Here is a 21,793-nt window from a genome sequence, read left to right as displayed (position 1 = left end):
TACTTAACCATTTGATTGGCTTTATACCCTTCTCTATGGAATTATTTCTTGTATTTGATATTGCTTTAGTTACATGGATTTTACTATAATTTAAAAGAACACTTTTTGTAGGATAAAATTTAAAGGCTAAACAAACAGTGTTTGTGAGACGAAGAGAGTATTTATTAATATGAAAAGGTGGTGATTGAAAATAATTATAGTACTTCACGACATTTTCACCCAACATTCACAGGACCATTGATTTACCCAGGCCACAGTGCTCTAGTGTCCGATAGTTTGCATACATGAACATTCATACAAATTTGTTGCTCTTTGTAGACATAGAGAACACATCTTGATCCTACAAACACAAGTGTTGACGTGGTATCCGAGTACGTCTTGTCCAGATCGAACAGGCCAAAGCGAGTCTTGCTCAAAAGACAGGATCTAATGAGTTTATCTAATGCTTCTAAATAACTGGTTTCCACTTTCCAGCGAACTCAAAGACTAAACAATTCAACAACTTGTGTTCCAACTTCCAAGGGCCACAATGAACAATAAGCTTTGATTTATAGGCAGCACAGTTCTATGCTACATAATGTACAGATTGAACTCTTTTTATTCTATGATATTATGGTATACACATATCACATGTACATACAACTTTCGCTACATCAGTGTTAGTTTGTACAATGAGGAAAAGGCAATCCCCTCCGTGCAGCTATACCGAGCTTCCATTGAAATATTTACTGAAAGCTTCCTCTTCCTTGCAATGCACCCACATGACCTTGTAGACCTCGATTAGCAGCTTTGGAAATCGGCTTGCGAAGTAGCGATTGAATCCCTCTGGCAGTGACCCAAGTATCGCCTGGATTTCATATTGATCAATTCATTGCCTTATGAGAACAAAACAAAGCTTGACTGGACTAGCGAGCAAATCAATTTGTAGTAGAAAGCACAATTTATCTAAAATTTGCCACAGGGTTTGCATTTAACTTCTCTAAAATGTGAGGGGGGGAAGGTGATGGTAGGCGGGTAGCCTAGTATCCTAATTCATAGAAATCCCTGAAGCAGTGCCCTTCTATAATCAAAAAGATGATAGTACAACATCATGCCACCTGTGGCAGGATACTTCAAATCTAAGTGTAATGCCATGTAATTAAAATACCAAGGGAAAACTATGAAACTTATCAGGTTCAACATGGCTTTAGCTCCCATGTATGATGAATGTAGATGTCATCATACCATAATTAGGCATAACAGAACTAGTATTTCCTTCGAATCCTAATACCACTTACAGTTGAACTTTGCACCGCTATTCTACACATCCACTTATGCAAAGCAAAACATTTCTTGGCATAAAACAGGACGAGATGATAGGCATGAAGAAGAAACTTAGTTAAAATGACATGTCAAAACAAGCTAATTCACAATAATTTGTTCAGTTAACCATCCTATAAAATTCTCTCTATTGTTCATTAGCAAACTTCTTCCTCTTGCATGTTCCTTGGCATACAGTTGAGATGGTGAAATCTAGCCAAAACTATCAGGTAGTGCATGCAGCCTATCTAATTGGGCCAGCAACAAATCGATAATTTAACTGTATTCATACATCAAAAGATAAAATCAAACACAATAACAAGTGCAGCGCAACGAACCTTGAGATCATCTGAAAGTTCTCTGTAATGACCTGATTTATTTCTGATATACCTCAGAAGATCACGAGTGGACTCAAAGTTATATTTTCTATAACGACCCATGTCTGTAACCAAAGCAGCATCCAATTTATCTCCCCATTTTCCACCAAAAGCCACAGGTCCTATGTTTTCCAGTGCATCTATGAGGTCAGTTTCACTGGTTTTCTCAATTCTGTCACTGGTATCCCTTAAAAACAAAAGGCGCAATTCAGGACTCCAAAAGAGTGGGTGATGCATCACATATATTGCCGTTGGTCTGTTAATGTTATAAAAAGTCAGTTCAGTGAAATCAAGAAGACAGATACATGACCTATGAAAATCGAGAACATTAGACTGTACAGGACCTTAGTTCTTACCTCATCTCTGGATTTGGATGCAATAATTGAGAGATAAGATGTACCGCTTCTGGTATGTAGTCCACAACAAAGAGATCAAAGCGATTGTTTACAATGTTCATATCCCGTTCATAGTACTCACCAAACGGATGCTTGCCTCTAGTGATACAATAGAAAATAAGGCAGCCCAAACTAAACAGATCCATTGCACGAGTTTGACGACCACGACGAAGCTGTTCTGGTGCTTGCCAGCCAGAGCTTCCGAATCCTGCAATACACTATCAAGGATTAAATTGCTAGCTAAGAACTGTGATAAAAAACATGCAAGAGTGTATTTCCTAATATGCAACTCTGAAAAGAGAAACCTCCTTACCTGTGCCATGATGGCTAACAGAAGTCATGTCATCTTGCAGGAACTTACTGATACCCATATCAGAAAGCTTTGCTCTAATAGGTCCTTCTGTGCTTATTAAGACATTCTGAGGCTTCAAATCACGATGTATAATTCCCAAGTTGTGCAAATGCACAAGACCAGCAACCACATCTCTGCATAAGAAAAACCAAAAAATCAGTGAAACTACAGGTATTACAGGTAAGCATCGGAGGATGTCCCACCCAGCATAACAATAAGTATAAGAAGCCACACAATTACAGGTTAAGGACATTCCAAATAGAATGTAGCGGAAGCATTCTTGCACAATACGCAGACAAGTCGACATGTTAGCAACTGTTGTGGCTTTTAATCAGAGCCTTTTGTTTTGTATTGCTAATCATGACGAGGACATTTTGTCCTCTGTTTTTAACTAATTGCAACATCTGTTTCAGAGGCAACAACAACAAAAAAAGTTGTACTACAGTCGGTAAAAAAAAAACCTTGACTATTTAGATTCCACGCTAAGATCAGCGCACATCACAAGACAAACTATTTGCAATTTTTTGAAAATTGAGCCTGATCCTTTTAAAAAACATTTATCTAATAAATATAGGCACTACAAATCAAGAAGGAAATGGTGCTGAAATTATTACACATAAGCACTACAGCAACATAAAACCTAATCAACGTCACTAGCAGAAAGCGGAAAGCAGAAAGGGAACCCATTCCCATACCTCATCAGCTTCAGGAGTTGTGCTGAAGGAAGCCCATCCTGCGTCCACAATTCCACATCTATTCGCTTACCATTTGAAATCTTTGACTTGATGCTGATACTAACTTCATTGCTAGCAATAGATTCTCCAGAAGATAAAGAGGAGTGTTTTTGGATTAGATCAGCCAAGCTGCAGTGGCACCTCTCAAGGGAGATATAAACAAAATCACTGTCATGGTCACAACCATAGAGCCTAACAATATTAGGATCCCGGTCAGATATAATAAGATTCTGAGTCTCCTTTTCAGCTATATCATTGTGGGAACGCAGCAGACGTTTCACAGCAACTTGACGACCATCATAAGATCCTTCAAAAACAACTGTGCCATTGCTCCCTCTACCAATTTCTTTATTTGAGACATAGAGTTTACCAATCTGACGACCACCAAGGCCATCTGTGACCCCCTTATCTGTTAGTGCAGAATTTTCCCTAACTGGTGCCTCAGTTGACCCACCAGTTTCACTGCTCTCCTTTTCAGATACTGACAAGGTCTCATGGCCATTGACAAGCCCATCTTTCTTCCGTGTTTTTCTTCTCTTAGGAGTTCCCTCTGACCTGCCTCTAATGTCCACCGGTTTATTGTCACGCATCAATGGCTTCATAAACTGAATCACAAACTGCCTACATGACTTGCTTGCAGAAGTCAAGCTCAGCAGAGAACCTATGACCAGAAATATGGGAAACACAGGGAACAACCATCTATAAGTGTTCCTAGTGGACTTGTTGGTAGCTTCAGGATCAGGAGAGATAAAATGAGATCGAGCACCATCATAGGTTTGATTTTGAGCATCATCCAAGACAACGTTTGATTTACCAGCAGTTTTTGGTAGCTTCTTTGCTGTTTTAAGTGGTTTCAGAGCATCAGTATCATCCCTGGAGATTATTGGGTTCCCATCTCTCACGATAATTGCAGTAGCTGAATCTGAATCAGGTAAAGCAAGTGGCAAACCCTCAGTTCTAATGCATGGAATATCTCCTCGCAGGCAGGATGACTGATCAAGCATGTCAGGGTGGTTGTATTTCACATAGTAGTTTGCAGTGAAAGAAGTTCTCGTCCAGTTAAATAAATGCTTGCCAAGATCTGATGCACTGAGAGAATAGTCAGTTCTCACAACCACTATGATATTATCACTGTCATCACTAGTACGAGCATTTAACTTGGATGGTGCTCCTTCAACCCCTGGTCCTTCCAATTCATTCAAGGCAGCTGGAATGCTGCGCTTGTAAATAATCTCACCACTGTCAGCATCAACTACAAAAACAGTTGAAGCTTTTGATCCAACAGTAACAACAGAATCCCGTATGTATGGACTTCTGGCAACAAATTCCTCCAGTTTCCACGGAAGCATCTGCAGGAATAGAGACAAGGGTGAGAAACAAACATCTGTATCAGGAAAATTTCAGATAAGCACTGTGCCTGAGAAAAACATACCACATTGTTTCCATTATAAACTTCCCAAAGTTCAGTCCCATTCCCGTTCATGTCCTCATTCCCGTTCAAAGGATATATGAGGTAATTCAGACCAGACTCAGCAGTAGTAATTTGATCTGAAAGCGGAGGCCCTGTGGAGATCTCCCACAGAGGAGACTGTGATGACCGGTCCACAAGCTGAATTGTGCCATTGTCGTAAAACTGAAGCACGGAGCTGTTCACAGAACAAGCAAAAGTAATTCCAGTCAATCAATCAGACCCATCAACAAAACATAGCTCACATGCCTCCTTCCACTCCAGTGGCCCCAAAATCATGCCAACAATCATCTAAACGTCTGTAAGGAACCCTCAGTCCCACAACTACTATGGTGCAGAAGAAGTGACTACATCACAAGAAACCTAATCAGCAAGACTTGCTCCATAGCAGCACGGAACAAGAAGAGCCCCAAAGCGCTTCTACTTTTGACAGATAAACCAAGAAGGCCCCTTCGCTACAAGAAACCTCATGCTACTAGCTACATTTCGTTCGCCGAATGGTCCAAAAGCTCAGGTGCAGGGACGGCCATTCCGCCAAGAAGCTGCAACCGCGTACAAGGCAAACCCACACCAACACCACCGCCACAAACGGGAACAGGGGAGGGAGACCCACCGGGGTTCGGCCTCCGACTCGCCGCTCACCGCGCGGGCCGGCTCGTGGCGCCTGGGCTGCGGCAGGACGAAGAGCTCCTGGAGACTCTGCTTCTTGGGCGACGCCGGGGCGACGATCCCGGTGGAGCTCGCCCCCGCGGCGGCGATGTCCGTGGAGCGCGATGCCGCCGCCGCCGCCGCATCGTCCTCCGGAACAGCTCCTCCGGGAAGCGCGAGGCGGGGCGGGGGCGCGGGGAGCGCGGGGGCGGGGGCGGGAGGAGCGCGGCGCCGCCGTCGTCCACGCGGAAGGCGAGCCCCGCGAGGAGGACGAGCGGGACGAGGACCCGGCGGAGCGACCTCATCGCCGCCGTCGGCGGGGCATGCTAGGGCTTGCCCGGGGGAGAGGTGGGGTCCGGATCTGGCCGGAGTTGGACTCTGGGATTGCTTCGCGAGGAAGGGGCGAAGAGGGGATGGGAAGGAGGCTTCTCGAAGTGGTTCGTTTTTTTTCTCTCTTTTTTCTGTGCCGCCGCGGTTGCGAGTCAAAGCGACGACGGGTTTGCGAGCACGAGGAAGATAGCGGCGGCGGCGGCGGCGGATATGCTGCGCCGGTGTACTACGCGCTTTGCCAGGAAACGGGCCGTGTAACTGTGGGGAGAAATTGGATTTACGCAACTACTACGCCACTTCAAAATTTCAAACAATATCTAAGCAACTAAAAGCTCAAAAATTACGCCTACAATACAACAAGTTATATGGTTGTAGCATCTTGGTCTAACAAGTAGCAAAACATGCAAACGGATACATAAACTTATCAAATATGTACATATACAGTCACATATACAGTCATATGTACTCTATATTACTGTATTTTGATCCAATGGTAAGTGACGTGGATGTTCTTATGCACATAATTTCCTATTTTTATTCCATGTTTCCATCAAACTCTTAACTATATCCACAACGTTCTAATAAAAAAAATCCTCCACCGACAGAGCAACATAGAGGGGCCAGGGCAAACGGAAGTAGGAGATTCCAATTAAGTACAAATTAAATTATTTATAAATCAATTACACTGATAATTAGTTTATTATAAAAGACTCTGGCCACTATAGTACGAAGGAAATTTGGATATGAATTTTTTTTCAAAAAAATTGCTAAAATCTAGTGCGCACCTGCATAACAGTTGAAATATATACCTACGCTCTGAAGTATCTATCAGTAGCATACCAGTAGATGCATCCTGATCAGGAGGTATCAGGATTTTGTTGGCCTAGGTTGATCGTCTCGGATGCCATCACTACGGGATCATGCTCTGGTCAAACAGAATATGTATCATTGCTGCTCATTCATATGTCATATTTTCCTAATTCAATAAAAAACTTTAAGAATGTATCTCCGCAGTAAAAGAATCATCCAACGAACCTACCTACCGCAACACACAACACATAAACATGTTACAACTTTTAGTAATAAATATTACTTAAATGCCTTAAAAAACAAAGCTAGACATGTAGTGAAACAAACTAGATGTTGATGAAAACATATTTTTAGTAGAAATCTCAAAACAATAATTACATAACTGCCTCAGAACAATATGTGTGGGATAAAAAAAAGGAAGCAGAAGCATCCAACGGAACAATAAAATAGATGTAGGGGTTACATGCATAAAGCCTCTACGTGAGGGTGGTAAAATACAACTATATAGCGTATATGTGACCGTATATGCACACACTTGACAAGTTCGTGCATCCATTTACACGGTTTGCTACTTGTTGGATCAAAATGATACTAACACACAAGTTGTTGTATGGTGGTTGCAATTTACTCATTCAAAATTATCATTTCATGGTGCCATTACGTGCTATCGCTGTACTAGTCAATCTAAATCTTCACATGAGAGCAGTTAGTCAATCTAAACATTCATGATGTGACGGCAACCAAATAATCAATTTAAATCTTGATATAACGGCAACAAATGATGCTTAAGTAAGAGTGGGATAAACTTTTAGGTAGGATGGAGCCGGCAACGATAGCAATAAAAGAGTCGATAAGATGAATCAAAACATGGATGGTGGTCGACTGGTCGTGATGGGATCTACAAAGATCATGATTTTAAAACATGGATGTGAGAGCTAATGTTAGAAAATAGTTTTATTTTGAAAAGCTCTTTAGGTCATCTCAGCATTTACCACTTCTTTTTTTAATTTCTCTAATGTGTTTTCCATGCTCTTTGTCTCGGAAGGTTTGCTCCGGATTATCAATTTTGCTCAACCTTAACACTAACTTTACTAGAGTTGAAGAGCGTTGAAGTCCTTATTAGCAAGCAAGTTTTTCTTTTTGCAGTGTCTCAGGGAAACATTTCTATGAATCTTTTTTCAATTGAATTTATTTATTTGGTAACAATATTGTAGAACTGTACAATTAATATTGGAGCGATCATTTTAAAGGACATAGATATAGATCTAACTATTTATCTGATAGTTGTTTTTCTTAATTCATATGTTTAAAGAGGTGTTCTTGAACTGCATTCGGCTTAGTTGTTGTTAGGAGTAGGTTTTGCTACCATAAATCTTGTTGTTAAGTACTTTAATTTCTCCATCTGACTGGTTATGACTGGATCAATTTTTTAGTAATATAGAATAATAAAAAAAATATAAGTTTCAGTAACCACTCATGTCATGGGATAGAGATTATACAATGCTAGGAGCGGATTGCAGGTTGGTATGGTTCTTTCTCATTGTTTTCTTTTTATATCATGATAATTTATGTTGGGGCTCTCTAAACTATACATACCTCTTTGGATCACTTCCGCAATACTATTATTTTATAAAATGTTAACCAAGTAAAATGTGCATATTATCAGTTTTCTGTGTAAGTTAATGTTGAACCATTTTCAGGAAAAAAATAGAATTCGTCAAAAATACTATCTTTGTTTTTTTTTCTGAGGAAGTCACCACCCTTTATTGATTGTTCAGGAATACTGAGGTACAAACACCGTCAGGCGGTGATAACAGCCACACTTGTCTTCCTAATTCACAATTAACACAACTTCTAGTTAAACAATGAGCATCTACATTAGACACTCGACCTTCATGAACAAAATCAAAAGATTCAAAACCACCGGCTCTAGCCTTGATCTCCTGGACAATATGTCCGTCGACTCCTTTGCCATCACTCTTGAAACTTCTCACAACATTCACGTTGTCGCTCGCAAGCCGGACCTTCCTGAACGCAAGGTCGCTGGCCAGATCAAGACCCTCTCTGCAAGCAATTGCCTCCATCGTTTCTGGGTCCGTAACACCATGAATGACAAGCACTGAAGCCCCTTGAAAAGTTCCTGCACCATCCCGTGCTTGGAGATCGCTGCGTGCACTTTAATCTTCATCATGTTCGCTGGTGGAGCGACCCATCTAGGCACTGCTTCTTGGACCCCTCTCGGTGTTCCTTGTTCAGGTTTTGATGAGCTCAAGATCAGCTATGTACCTGTTGATGAAGCAATGTGTAGACAACGGACTTTGGTAAGAGTCCATATAGTGACAGCGATCAGGTCGTTCCTCGGCAGTGTTTCCGTCACTTCTGCCCACCATGCACAAGCATCTATCTCCTGAATGCAGAACGAATAAATACTATCTTTGTTTGATTCTCTCTATCTAAAAGCGGTAAAAGATATAGAAGTAACTTTTGGGCCTCTAACGGGCCGGACCCAGCTATCTGCCAATGCCCAAACAGGCCATTCCTCCCCCTCTTGCGGAGCGAGCGCCACCGCAAGTCCCGTCCCCGGAGGTAAACGCCCGCCTCCTCCTCCGCCGTCTCCGTGGGCGGCCGTACCCCGCCACGATGAACAACATCAAGTCGGCTCTCCTCTCCGGCCAACGCCGGCACCCCCTCGTCGCGGCGGCGGCGTCGGCGGCGGCCCCGCATCAGCAGCTGGGAAGCGCCGCGGCGTTCCACTCCACCCCCGTCCTGCAGCGGAAGCGCAAGACGCAGTGGCACAACGTAATCTCGCATCCATCCGTCGCCCCTTCTTTGTGATGTGGTAGTAGCAGGCCCTCGTTTTCATTTATGTAAAAAGATGCCTCCTTTTGTTTGATCCGAACGTGGTTCATATCTGGCCGGGAATCTGTTTGATGAAATGCCTGTATGGAGCCAGGTCTGCGGCACCGTTGCTGTTCTTTTATACTCACGAGCTTGGTAAAAATTATCAATTGGGGAGGGATTACCGCGTCGGATCAGTGTTCTTGCTTGACCCCTTTGGATCAATTTCGCATTATAGGTGGCAATAGATGCAGAAGTTGGGGATACTCTTGCTTGGTCTTTGATGCTTGTGAATCTTCTATTCCTCTGGGTGCTCGTGCACTGCTTTCTGCATTGCTCATTTCGTGCTTGATGCTACATCTGGAACTTGGCCACCAAATTTCATCAGATTGATAAGGTCTTGACTGTGGTAAAATTGCACTGTGATTTTCAGGTTTTCTTTTTTTACAGATGTTATATATGTGAAACTTCGTCAACAGTGCTTGTTCAGCTGGATTCTCTGTTCTGCCTACTTAAGTTTCTATAATATATATATAGCATTGTATCTGGCTAGAAGTTTGTGCTAACTGACTATTCACAAGATATGTGGTTCCGTATTGCAAAATAGTTTGTGCTTTGAATGGAGAAAGAACCAACACAATTTATCTTTTGGTTGAGCAGAGATTCAACTATTACGCAAAACGTAGGAGGAATAGAGAAAATAAAAGGTCGATGGTACGGAATATGTCGGAGTATGCAGAGTACCTCTTCCAGGTCAGTGTAATGAAAATGTTTCACATTTTCATGTTATTTTAGTATCAATTATGTTCCTATTATGTTGAAAACATAGGAGTAGGTAGCTTATTAGCTCCCACAAATCCTGTAAGTCTGTGATACTTTTATTATTCAAACTATATCAACATATTAATTATTATGTTTTATCATATTCCTTTGCAAAGTAGAGAGGACCAAATCCTAAAAAGCATTAGAATGGTGTGCTGTGTTCAGAAACTCTTGCTAGATTCCACAGCACATCACGTTAATTGCAAATGGGATCCAAAAATGCCAATTGAACTGTGAGATTTTGGAATACATTAGTGGTTCAGAATCAGCTGTTTATATTCCTGGAAGATGACTTGGTAGTTTGATGCTTTAGATTCTGAGGCTTTTATGTCTATAAGGAGTGTGGAACTCAATAGTAATGTGAAATTTGGGATAAAATAAAACAGAAACTTCTTGTTTTACCCTTTATTTATCCTCTGTTCTGTGTCTGCTTTCCATTTTTTAAGACATTTGTCTGCAATTTGTTCTTACTACAACGTTGGTTGCAGCTTTCAATAACAATGTCTCTCAAATACTTAATGCAGATATAAAGTGTTCTGGTCCATTTATATATGGCTTATGTTTTTCTTGATGTTCAGAGTTGGCGTGATGAAGACGAGAGGACTGATGCATCTAGTGGACCTTCATGGTTTAGAGGACATCGTTGGGTTAGGAATTCAAACAACAATGGTTTCCGTACACATGATTTTTATTACGGGAATTTCAGAAGCAGAGGTCCAGTGCCTTTCTGTTTTCCTATCTTATAAGCATATTGTGATTATTCTTCTCTACAAATCTTAACTTGATTGAAATTCCTTCAGCCTGCTTGTCATGTCTAACTTTTTTTATTAGAAATGTTACAGATGTATTTCAGTCTTATGGAAAATAGAAACCCTTGGATGACTTTACAATGAACCTTGCGAAGTTTAAACTTCATTTGTTTCTTGTTTGGCATCAGGAGGATTTGAGTTTTGCACGAGTGATGAGGATGAACCAGAGATTCTGTTTCGTGATGCTTTTCGAGACCAGAACACATATTATTGGTCTTTTTCCTCTGATAATTTTCAGTGGAGAAACTCCAGACGTGCTCGCTCAGAAAAATCCAGAAACTGGAGTTCTGAAACAGACGATGAGGATGAAATATCCACTCCATCGGAGGTATCTTTGGCACGGCAAGCTCTTGGGTTGAGCAACTCTGGCCCGCTAAAACTTGAAGATGTTAAAAGCGCGTAAGATCTTTGAACACTTCCATGGCTTTGAGTCATTTTTTCCTTTCTGGCAGAGATTGTGCCATGATAGTGTATAATTTACTTCTTTTTTGAACTGATCCAAGATTATTTTATCATTTGTTTCCTTTCTCATGATACTAGATACCGAGCATGTGCACTTAGATGGCACCCAGATCGCCACAATGGATCATCTAAGGTAAGTTGTTCGACATCCAAAGTTTATCTTTTACTTGCTTTACAAAATTATGTGCGACTTCCCTTTTTCTCTGAATAACGTGCTGGTACCTGGTAGTCTATGGCATGCCCTGAGCACACAAGGTGCCACTTTCAGTTAGGATTGTACTGAACATCAAACAGTATGGCTACATCAATTAATGATTAGACACTGAAGTTACAGATTCTGTTCCCCCCCCCCCCCCCCCCCCCCGCCTTCTGTTCTTTATCCAATTAATTTCGGAATGCATCTACGTCATTCATGTGATGCACTATATCATGTATATATAGCTAATACATCTTCACTATGTTTGATCAATAAGGATCAGTCAGCAGCACCTTGATTCTTTACAACAAATGTGTTAATCAGTGTTTCGTGTTTTCAGAACTAGCCTCTACTTGATGTATTAGAAGATATGATATGAGATTCTGGTTTGGATTGAGTCCATTGCAATGTTGTATCTGGGAGAGGTTGAGTTTTGTAGACAATGTTTTGGATGTTTCTCTTCAATTAGTACTCAAGTAATTAACTATTGTTGTTCTATGTAGCTGATTAAGCATATTGGTCTTGTTCGATGGACAGGCTACAGCGGAGGAGAAATTCAAGCATTGCAGTGCAGCATACCAGACCTTATGCGATAGTTTGGCTGCAGCATAGACAATTTTGAATGAAGATCGGTGCTACATGAGTACCTTTGAAACTTGTAGCTGCAAATTCTGAAGAGTTGCCATGTGCTTGTGGTAGCCCTTACCACCCCAACCCCAAATGTCGCATTGCTCTTGGCTCTTGGGGCAATTGAGTGAAGCCAAAATTGACCAAATAATACGAGTACTGTATCATGTAGAATCTTTTCTCACCGGTCATTGTTGTATTTTTTAGTGATAGGAAGACATTGTTTATACCAGTCATTATTTTATCTTGGCTGAGGTACTGTACTGCAATTTAGGTTTGAATGTTGTCGACAGGCTAACATGTGGTTACATCATCATCTTTGCTGCTGACTAAGTTCTTGTTGAGCTCCTTATTTTGGCAATGTTTCATTGCTTCCATTTGTTCAGAACTGGATCCTGTGAACATTTCTTGTGTGACGCAGTGGAGATGTCATGCAGATTTTGAAGGGCTTTCAAGTTCCAATAGCCCAGAATTCGTCAGGTTATGTGCTGCCGTGCGATCTCTGATATTCAATTCAGACACAACTGCGTAATATGAGTCTATGAGTATGGCAAGCAATTTCAAACGGTTCAACCCTGTTACAGAAATCCGGCAGCACAATAAAAAGAAAATAAACATTTGCAAGAAAGGCATTCAACTCTACATTCTGCCCATTTTGCAAAGATGCACCTGTTGGGTGTGTTTTTGAACGAATTTTCACTGTTTTCAATATTTGTGCCATTTTCATTTGGTCTGAAGTTGCATAAGAAATTCCTTGAGAAATCTGGCTTTGAAGTTTAAACAGGCCTTACAGAACATCAACATGAAAAATGCTCAATATTTTTGAGAAACGTTTGAGTACATGTAAATCATGCCGACACAGAATAACACCAATCGAGTTTTGCTTTACTAGGGTTAGTTGTACACCAATGAACAATCTTAGAAATCAAAATTATATTGCTCAAACTAATCATATTGATTCAAACTGTGCTCAACAATGATAAAAAGAAACATGCCCACATATCCTTCATTTATGTTGTTTATGTTGCATTTGCGATGCGTAAGTGGACTAGCATGTGCTGGTTCAGCCTGGATATCCTTATCTTGTTGTCGATATACCTGCAAAAAAAAAAAAACTCATTCAGAATAAGCATTAGTTCTCTGCTATGCTGAGTAACCAGTGACCCACATATTTCCTAAATACAACTTGCGTTTTTTGGATTTCCGGAAATCATGAGTGACGTACAATATTTCCATGACAAATTCTCCTTTAGCATCCAAGGGAAACTGCACACCACCAACTTGAATAGCTGCTTCCTTCATGGACACGCTAAAGGTATTGTTGTTCCCTGTTTTGCTGCATGTGCAATGCAAAGCTCTGAGTCAGAACTGAGAATCAAAGTGCGAAAATTAAAAGGCACACTTTGTGTGATGATTTCACCCGTATTAATGCAAAACGTTCACTTTCCCTCCCTGTACGTGCACAGCGTACAATTTGTTTTGCATGTTCGCACTTACTACAGTAACACTGTCAGTATAGCAGACTAGTGTTTTTTTTCATTATAGGACTACAGAAGACAGATTGCTTTAACAGTTATAGATCACACACACTGAAGAGGTGAAGTAAAGACTTCCATTTCTTCTTCACTAAGATGTACTGATCAGATGCAACTATGCAAAACTATCCTCGACAGGAAACACATATAACAATTAATCCATGCATGCTCTACAGACTTACCAAATGTTGCCTCTTGCATTGAGGCTAACGCCTGGAAACGGGCTCACTGAATTCTTCAATTGGCCGCATTCTTTTATAATCTAAATGGAAGTCCATTTTACTGTTAGTCATGTGAGCTACCCTAAGCCAATAAACACATTACAGTATTGCACTATCACTTTATCATTTTACAAGGCTTGACTTTGTTCTGAAACTAAGTAACTAACCTGGAAGTCCTTGAGACCGGCAGATGCGACAGACGACCAACTTTCACCTTCAATCTACACCCAAATAAAGGCTAAATACCTTGAGGATCCTAAATGTACGCAAATAAGTAGTATGAGAATCCAGTTGAGTAAGCATCCTGGCTAACCTGTGAGCCCCACAGTAGTTGCCATTCTCCCACCAGAATGTCTAGATCAACTTCGGCTCCATTTTGGCTTGAAATAAAATCATCAATGACCTGTCTAGCCAAAAACAAAGATTGCATATCTAACTTCATTTAGCGTGACAATGGATGATGCAATTTGCAATGACGCACCTCTTCTACTCCTATCCCTGCAGATATAGTTGACAACAAAATTTGCCTTGCATCTGGACTCTTCTGTAGGACAAATGTGGTTCCCTGCACTACAGATTGTTTTGGAAAGACGATGAAATCAAAGCATGGAAACCTTAAATTCATGACCTCAAGGCGGATGTATGAACACCCCGATGTTGCCGATAGTAAAATAACATCAAGGTTATGTAATTGTACCTTGTTTCCCCTTGAAATACGTATGTTCCCAGCATGGGATAAGTATGTTGTGTCAAGCCAACCCTTTGCTTCATCTCCAAGAAGCTTAAATGGCACTGGGTATGGAACTTTGAATGGCAGAAATTTGAAGGTGAATGCTGCTCGGTCAAAACGGAAAAGAATGCGCTTTCCATCCTCAATAGTTGCTTCTGCCTGTTTTTATTTTCAGAAAATGCCTCACCATGAGGTCATGGAGAAGTGTTATAAAAGCACTATAAAGTAGCACTTAGCAGTAACATAGAAGCATGTATCATTAGCCCCGATATAAAATCAGCATATTTCTTTCCGTGATATAAAATCAGCATATTTCTTTCCAGTTAACTCTCGTTAAGGAAGTACAAGTCCTTATTTCCAAACTCCTCTATTTTTATTATTGACAAGATTGATATAACACTTAATGAATCTTCCACAATATGTTAGTGAATCTTCAACAGTCTGTTCAAGACTTCAAGTATTAACAGATTGTTGAATCTTCAACAGTCTATATATGGATCAGCTTGTATCACCATGACACTAAAATGGAATCTTTCTTCATTTTTGTGGGAGCGAAATCAAAGAATAAATAGACTGCCCTAGGACATGATACTAAAACATTACTATAGTATATAAGTGCAACATCCCAGCAAAGCTCTTTATTTAATGCAGATACATTATGAATTCAGCAAACCAAGCTCCAAAAGGCATAATTAAACACAAAAGATAATAATAAATGAAGTGGTGGCATTGGTAAAGAAAAAATCACAAAAGATGTAGGATCACATAGGAAGGATGGAAATCTATAAAGCCCTGTGCATAGTTAAAAACTTTTGTGATATTGACACAGAAATTACCTCTACTTTCAGATCACCAACTGATTCTGAAAACCTTACAACATTAACCACCCTTGGATCATCTGTCCGGAGGTAAACTTCCTGGAAGATCCTGAAAGAGTCAACTCCAACAAAAGTCCGCTGCAGGCAATGTGAAATGGCAATAATTTTAGTCATGCCTCTAGAGACCAGATAAATAGTAGATGAAATATACTATTCCCCTCATACAGAAGCAATTTTTGTTCCTTAACCTGAATAGGGGATGCTGTCCCTGGTCTAGTAGTGAAGATGAGCTGCCAGCTACCTTCAATTAAACTTGAACTTGTCTGCAGAGAAACCAAGAAGTCTAAGAAGGCTAACTTTCTTTCTTTAAAAAAAAAGGGAAGCCAGCTTTGCTCTCATGCTTTTTCTAAACCTTTTCAGATTTATTAGGCACAGACATGCTAACATTTTTCCAACTTCTCTGGGTCACTTCTCTTAAATTTTTACAAAGAAATACAGCACATCACCGAGTTTACTGCCTAGGTATTCCAGATATTCACTGTCACCTCAATCAAATTCTACCAAAACGAACAATAGTGCCGTGCAGTTAAGCTTGTGGATCAAGTTTGCAATATAAAATTCAAGATGTTAACCGATTCATTCTGCAAAAGAACAGATCGTACCAAACTCTAAGCAGTCAAAGACTCAGCTCCAGCATATTATTTCTGCAAGTCAGTAAACATGGTAATCTAAACTTAAACCCCAGCAGAACGTTTCAGTTCCGCTTCAACTTGACTAAGGAAGGTTTAAGCCATTGGAGTACAAAAACTGAATCATTGACAACTGAATTCACTAACCAGCCACTAATAAGCACCCCCAGTAAGCTGTGACTAGATTTACAATGCAGCAAAGCACATAGAAATTGAACGGTACCGGATCAGGCACGCCTCCCAGGGCCTCGAGGGCCTGCACGGCGCTCTCCACCTCCTGCACACACGCGGGCCACAGAGAAATCCATCAGTAGCACGCCTACGCGCGTTTCATCAAGCAGGTGGCGCGCGCCTGGCATGCGGGGGAGGCTGTCATCAGCTTAAGTCAACCGAGAAGTTTCCTTGCCTGGAGTTGGCGAGGTGCGACGGCGCGGCCGCGGCCTTGGACGCCGAGGAGGGCCTCGAGGAGCGCCGCCTCGGGCTCCGCGTACGCCGCCTCCCCGACCGCGACCGACCGCGCGGCCCCGTGGCGGCGAGGCCGGTGCTGGCCCGGCCTCCGCGAGCGTAGCGGCGGCGCGCCAGAGGCGCCGAAGCGAGACGCGGCAGATTGCGGAGGCCGGAGGTGGACGAGGCCTCCGGCTGCTGCTGCTGCTGCTGCGGTGGCGGCCATGGCGCGCGCGCGCGGTGGGAATCGGGGATGGGGCGCGGCGTTCGTGGCTCGCGTTCGCGCTCACGCCTGGGTGGCGCGGGGTGACGGCTGTGATCGAAACCGTTCGCGTCGTGTGGGGGCCAGCCAGTAGACGAGCGCCACGCGGCGGGAGCGGGTGGCCGCGCAACCGTTATCACCTCTTCGATCGCGTGTGCGTATGAAATTTGCGATCGGAATATTGTTCATTTCCTTTCTACCTTTTCAGCAAGTCCAATGATATCGATGATTTCTTTTTACAATGCTTGTTGCAAGTTGATGCCAAATTGCCACTACTCACTCGCCTGGCTGGGAATCTATTCCAATAGAATGTGGGGATCCGAAAAATTGCTGATCATGGTTTACACAGGGATTTCGATGATTGATTTGGATGTCATGATGAAATGTGATGCCGTGCAATCAAAGGTCAAAAAGGTGATTTTCCCCATTACAGTTGTTTCCTTTAATTTTGCGGTGGCTTTTTTCGGCGGTGATAATATTGATGGATGGTTCATTCGATCTAGGTTTGCAAATGCTCGTCAAATAAAAAGTAACAATCTGCACATAGAAAATACATTTGAATGTACATCCATACGTCGGCGTGTTATGAAATAAAATTTCCATGTGCAATTTGTGTGGTCTACTAAGCTTTGTTTGTTGAAGAAAAATTGGTTATTTCATACATGTGGAACATTAGAGGAAGGGGCGCATATTTCATACATGTGGAACATTAGAGGAAGGTGCGCATATGTGTACATACATATGTCAAAAATGGTTATCTCATACGAAACATTCTGAAATATTGGATCCAATGGAGTGGATCGGATGTGTTTGTTGCAAAATTCGAAATGATAAATTATACACAATTTAATTGATCGTGTTAATAATCTTTGACCTACCTATTCCTATGACGTATGAATTTCTGCAACAACTAACCTCAAGATATTGTCTAGTCAGTAGTCTAGTTAGCTACTACGTACTACCGATAATTATCCTCTCTATGCCAACTTTCCAAGTACACGCACGAAGAAGGTAACCGTCGATAGTGTTACGTTGTTTTGTGCACTTCATGGTATAAGTCAAGCAAGAAGATGATCTACAGGAATCTCTCCCTTGCTTTGTATTCCTTCTTTGTCTACTTCATCCCGGACAACGGCACTTGTGCAACATGCGTGCAAGCACAAAGCTCCAGCATTGCATTGTGGGATAACCTTCAGCTCCCTTGATGCCACCTATTCTCAAACTAGCTAGTCATCAGCGCATAGGGGATGGCTTTTCATTATTTCTAAAAGAAAAACAAAGGGGGCAAGTTGCAGTGACGACCAAGACCAATTGCCACACACTTGACAATGGTGTGCAAAGGCATGCGGTGAATGGAGGGGCTTTATTATTATAGATTTATAGGTAGAAGTGTGATGGTTATTATAAATCTGTGCATTTTCTATTACGGATGCACAGATTCTATCAGCGCACTAATCCGCGCTCACGAGCAAAAGAATAATAAAGCCAACCAACCATGTGAGGCCTCGTCATTCCATAAACCACCATTGCGGAGGAATCTTTCCTTGATTTGAATTAAAAAATGCGATATCTCTTGAACCGTAGATGTGATTTCAAATCCATTTGAAGCATGTTGTTGGAAAAAATGTACCAAACAAAATGAGATCCATGGACGGTATATTTCAATAATTTTTTATAATAATATATGGTTGCAACTATGTGCACTTTAAATTGCAATCTCAGCAATAACGGAATTGCACCTTAGTTTTAGCCTGCTAGTTACAACTTGTAGTGCACGGTTGCAACTCCAGTTAGTACTGGTTACGACTCGTTACCATATAATTACTACTGGTACAATAGGTTACTACCCAATTGCAACCCAACTAGTTACAGGTCAGTTGCACCCAATTGCTATACTAGTTGCAATCCTCTTGCTACTTTGGTTGTAACCATATATGTTCCAAGTGTACCTGGTTACTGTGACGTGATGCAAATAGTACACATCGTTATATCTAGTTGCAACTCGATACTGGACATCGGTAATACATGGAGATGCAATTCGCAAAATAGATATAAAATATATTCATATTGGATCTTGTTTTTTTAAGTACGTTTTTTGAGTAAGATGCAACAAACATAATCATATCTACGGTTGAGGAGAAAATTTGTTTGAATGAATGGAACCAACAAAAGATTCCATCCATACATATACGCAGGTTGGTGGAATTTTTGTGCTACGTCACTTTTTATGGTTGGCGGGTGATAAAAATCAATTAGAAAACATACATGCATGTTCGGTCAGGTGCACTAGGTGGTTCAGCCTGACGCACCCGAGGGTTGAATGCACCTAGGTGCATTATACCATAGCTACGAAGAGACTAAAATGCAACAAGGTGCATTCTCTGTACAAAATGCATCTACCAACCGAGAGACTACACCGATTGTAACTGGAAGAATAGACCAATTACAACTGGACAGAACTGATTGCAACTGGCGCGAACCAGTTACAACCGGACGCAAACCAGTTACAACTCAGACGGACCCGGTTGCAACTGGATGCGAATTAGCTGCAACTATCATTTCCTGGGAGTATGGCATGAGTTATATACTTCAGCACCGTAGCGCCTGGTACGAGCCTTGTGGAGAAGAAATGGCTAGTCCACAGGGCTCATACTTCAGCGCTTAGTACTCGGATCTCGGCTCGAGGTATTTTCTCTACCCTTTCTTACCCTGAGAAAAAGTAGGTGTCATCTTGTGTCCTTAAACCTATAACCATCTTTCGGCTAACCTAGACTCCTCCGTACCAACAAGGGATAGTATAGGAATATTAACCTGTTGTCCATCAACTACGCCTTTCGGCATGATCTTAGGCCCTGACTCACCCTCCGGTGGTGAAACAGTTGCACTCAGACAGATCCGGTTGCAACTGGACACAAACCGGTTGCAACTCAAACCGATCCGGTTGCAGCTAGAACCGTCACGGTTGCAACTGAGAGGGTGGGTGCATTATAACAAAATCTATTCTACACGCGCTTGTAACTACTTCTACATATGTATCTCATGATGTAGGACGTATCTGACCTAACAAAGAGCATGTACGTGAAGTATGTGATCATACTAGAACATCTATGATGGTATATACGTTGGATATGTGACCATACTACTAATTTTTATATACTAGTACTAAGGTATAATTATAATATATTTAAAAAATATGAGTGCTTTTGAAATTTTTTTATATATTGTTTTGAAGTATCTTAGAATTAGAATTATATAGCGGAAAACCAACACCAACAAGATGATAGGGTGTATTATTATATATATACATCAGCCGAAGGAATAGAGTGCACTGCATATATACATGTAAATATGTAATTGGTGATAGGGAGTTGGTGAAGGAGTGAGTAAAGTTTCAGATTTTGACAGTACCTTCGCTAAATTAATTGGACACACATGTATAATGAGCGGTTAAATGTGCAGCCTTCTTGCACGGCGCACGGACAGTCATCTCTCTCTCTCTCTCTCTCTCTCTCTCTCTCTCTCTCTCTCTCTCTCTCTCTCTCTCTCTCTCTCTCTCTCTCTCTCTCTCTCTCTCGCCCCCCTTAGCGCGTCAGTCTCCACGATGAGGCAACCAACGGACGGGTGGGCTCTAATGGAGTAATGGTAACATGACACAAAACAAGGTCAAAAATGGTAAAGAAAAGTACAAGCAATCCAGGAATGAAGAAGCAGATTTCCACAATTCCGATATACATTCGATGATGATGTCTCCATGTATCCGGTATCAATTGATCTGGCCGGCCTTGTGCCTGCCTTACTGACCTGGCTCCCTAGGACCCCACGGACAGTCACACACAGGTATTCCTGGGATAATTATCAGCCTGATCACTGACCTCTGTTAATGTGGTGAGCGAAGGCAGCTAGAGTGACCTCTGTTAATTTAAGGAAGGGTGTGTTTGTGTACAGACGCTGAAGGAGGAGAGTATGTATGTACCGCACACACAATAATTGATGGAAAGTAGCTGAACAACTTAACAAGTAAAACTTTTTTCAGATCACGATAGTACTACGATTATTGTAGGATTTAATTGGTTAGGGTGGACATAAAGTTAGACAAGTGGCTTGCATGTACGTGGTTACTGGTTGGTTTGATGCAAGCCATGAACGATCATTTTCAAAAGAGAAGAGAACGATTCTTTGAAAAATGTTAATATATTGACGCAAGGACATATGCATGAAACCAAGTCTTCGAAAAAAAAGATCACACAATTGGTCAAACGATTTTAAATTTGCAGAAATCATGTATTATTAGTATGAATCTATCCTGCAAACCAATTGTATCAGGACAAAATTCGATGTGCTCGGTCTCTGACCGCGACTATTTTCTTTTAAGAAATAGGAGGGGTTAGTCCCTTAAGAGTAGAGTTGGCTCAAAATATAGACGGATTACTTGCATTTGAGTTCCAGAAAAATTACACTGTCATCGAAGAAAACAATTTACACATGATTTACTCGCAAGTAAAAATCGCAGACTGTATTTGCACCATGATTTATTTAGAATGTTGCTGATGAGAAGAATTAGCGTGGCACTGCAGAGTAGCAATAGCACTGCAAAATGATAGTCCCAACGTGTTTCTTTCTGCTGGTCGATGGGTATGCTCGATTTCCTGACACAGCTCATTCTTAAGCAAGTCCGATGCATGGAGTATAACTGTATAAGATACTTCCCATCTTTTGGAAAAAAGAATGAACACAAAGAGAGGAGAGCACCGAGAATTAAACACGCGCATATCCAATCGGCACGCGGAAGAGTCTTTAAAACCTTTTTTATCATGAGCTGTTTCAGAACAAAATTGAAGGGAAATAAATGCCCTGGACAATTACCTGGAGACCAACATATCCCCAGCAGGTAGGAGGAGAAGAGGAAAACAGAGCATGCATGTGTAAA

The 21,793-nt window shown here is 41.4% G+C and overlaps 3 protein-coding genes across 3 annotated transcripts; 1 reads left to right on the top strand and 2 right to left on the bottom strand.

Annotated features, from left to right (window-relative positions):
- Positions 1-506: 506 nt before the first annotated feature.
- LOC112880707 (serine/threonine-protein kinase/endoribonuclease IRE1-like) lies at positions 507-5,578 on the bottom strand. Its single transcript, XM_025945450.1, is given in 8 exon segments — positions 507-847; positions 1,638-1,932; positions 2,033-2,279; positions 2,385-2,557; positions 3,119-4,506; positions 4,590-4,803; positions 5,239-5,522; positions 5,525-5,578. Coding segments are annotated over 8 exon segments (2,802 nt in total). The 3' UTR covers positions 507-700.
- A 3,361-nt stretch (positions 5,579-8,939) lies between these two features.
- LOC112881605 lies at positions 8,940-12,519 on the top strand. The gene is made up of 6 exons (XM_025946384.1): positions 8,940-9,212; positions 9,912-10,004; positions 10,652-10,787; positions 11,011-11,281; positions 11,423-11,477; positions 12,078-12,519. The coding sequence occupies exons 1-6, from the start codon at positions 9,054-9,056 to the stop codon at positions 12,150-12,152; spliced, it is 789 nt and encodes a 262-aa protein (XP_025802169.1). The 5' UTR covers positions 8,940-9,053; the 3' UTR covers positions 12,153-12,519.
- Positions 12,520-13,031: 512 nt separating this feature from the next.
- On the bottom strand, positions 13,032-16,890 carry LOC112883603 (probable plastid-lipid-associated protein 12, chloroplastic). Its single transcript, XM_025948930.1, has 11 exons — positions 16,567-16,890; positions 16,384-16,437; positions 15,720-15,794; positions 15,490-15,609; positions 14,621-14,812; positions 14,405-14,488; positions 14,237-14,326; positions 14,091-14,144; positions 13,885-13,964; positions 13,393-13,503; positions 13,032-13,265 (listed from the first exon to the last, which is right to left on the bottom strand). Exons 1-11 carry the CDS (start codon positions 16,828-16,830, stop codon positions 13,187-13,189), a joined length of 1,203 nt encoding a protein of 400 aa, XP_025804715.1. The 5' UTR covers positions 16,831-16,890; the 3' UTR covers positions 13,032-13,186.
- Between the last annotated feature and the right edge of the window lie 4,903 nt (positions 16,891-21,793).

The sequence above is a fragment of the Panicum hallii genome, chromosome 2 (assembly GCF_002211085.1).
Source record: "Panicum hallii strain FIL2 chromosome 2, PHallii_v3.1, whole genome shotgun sequence".
Taxonomy (NCBI): Eukaryota; Viridiplantae; Streptophyta; class Magnoliopsida; order Poales; family Poaceae; genus Panicum; species Panicum hallii.
Note: the sequence above shows the minus strand (reverse complement) of the source record. Positions and strands in the feature narration are given on the sequence as shown.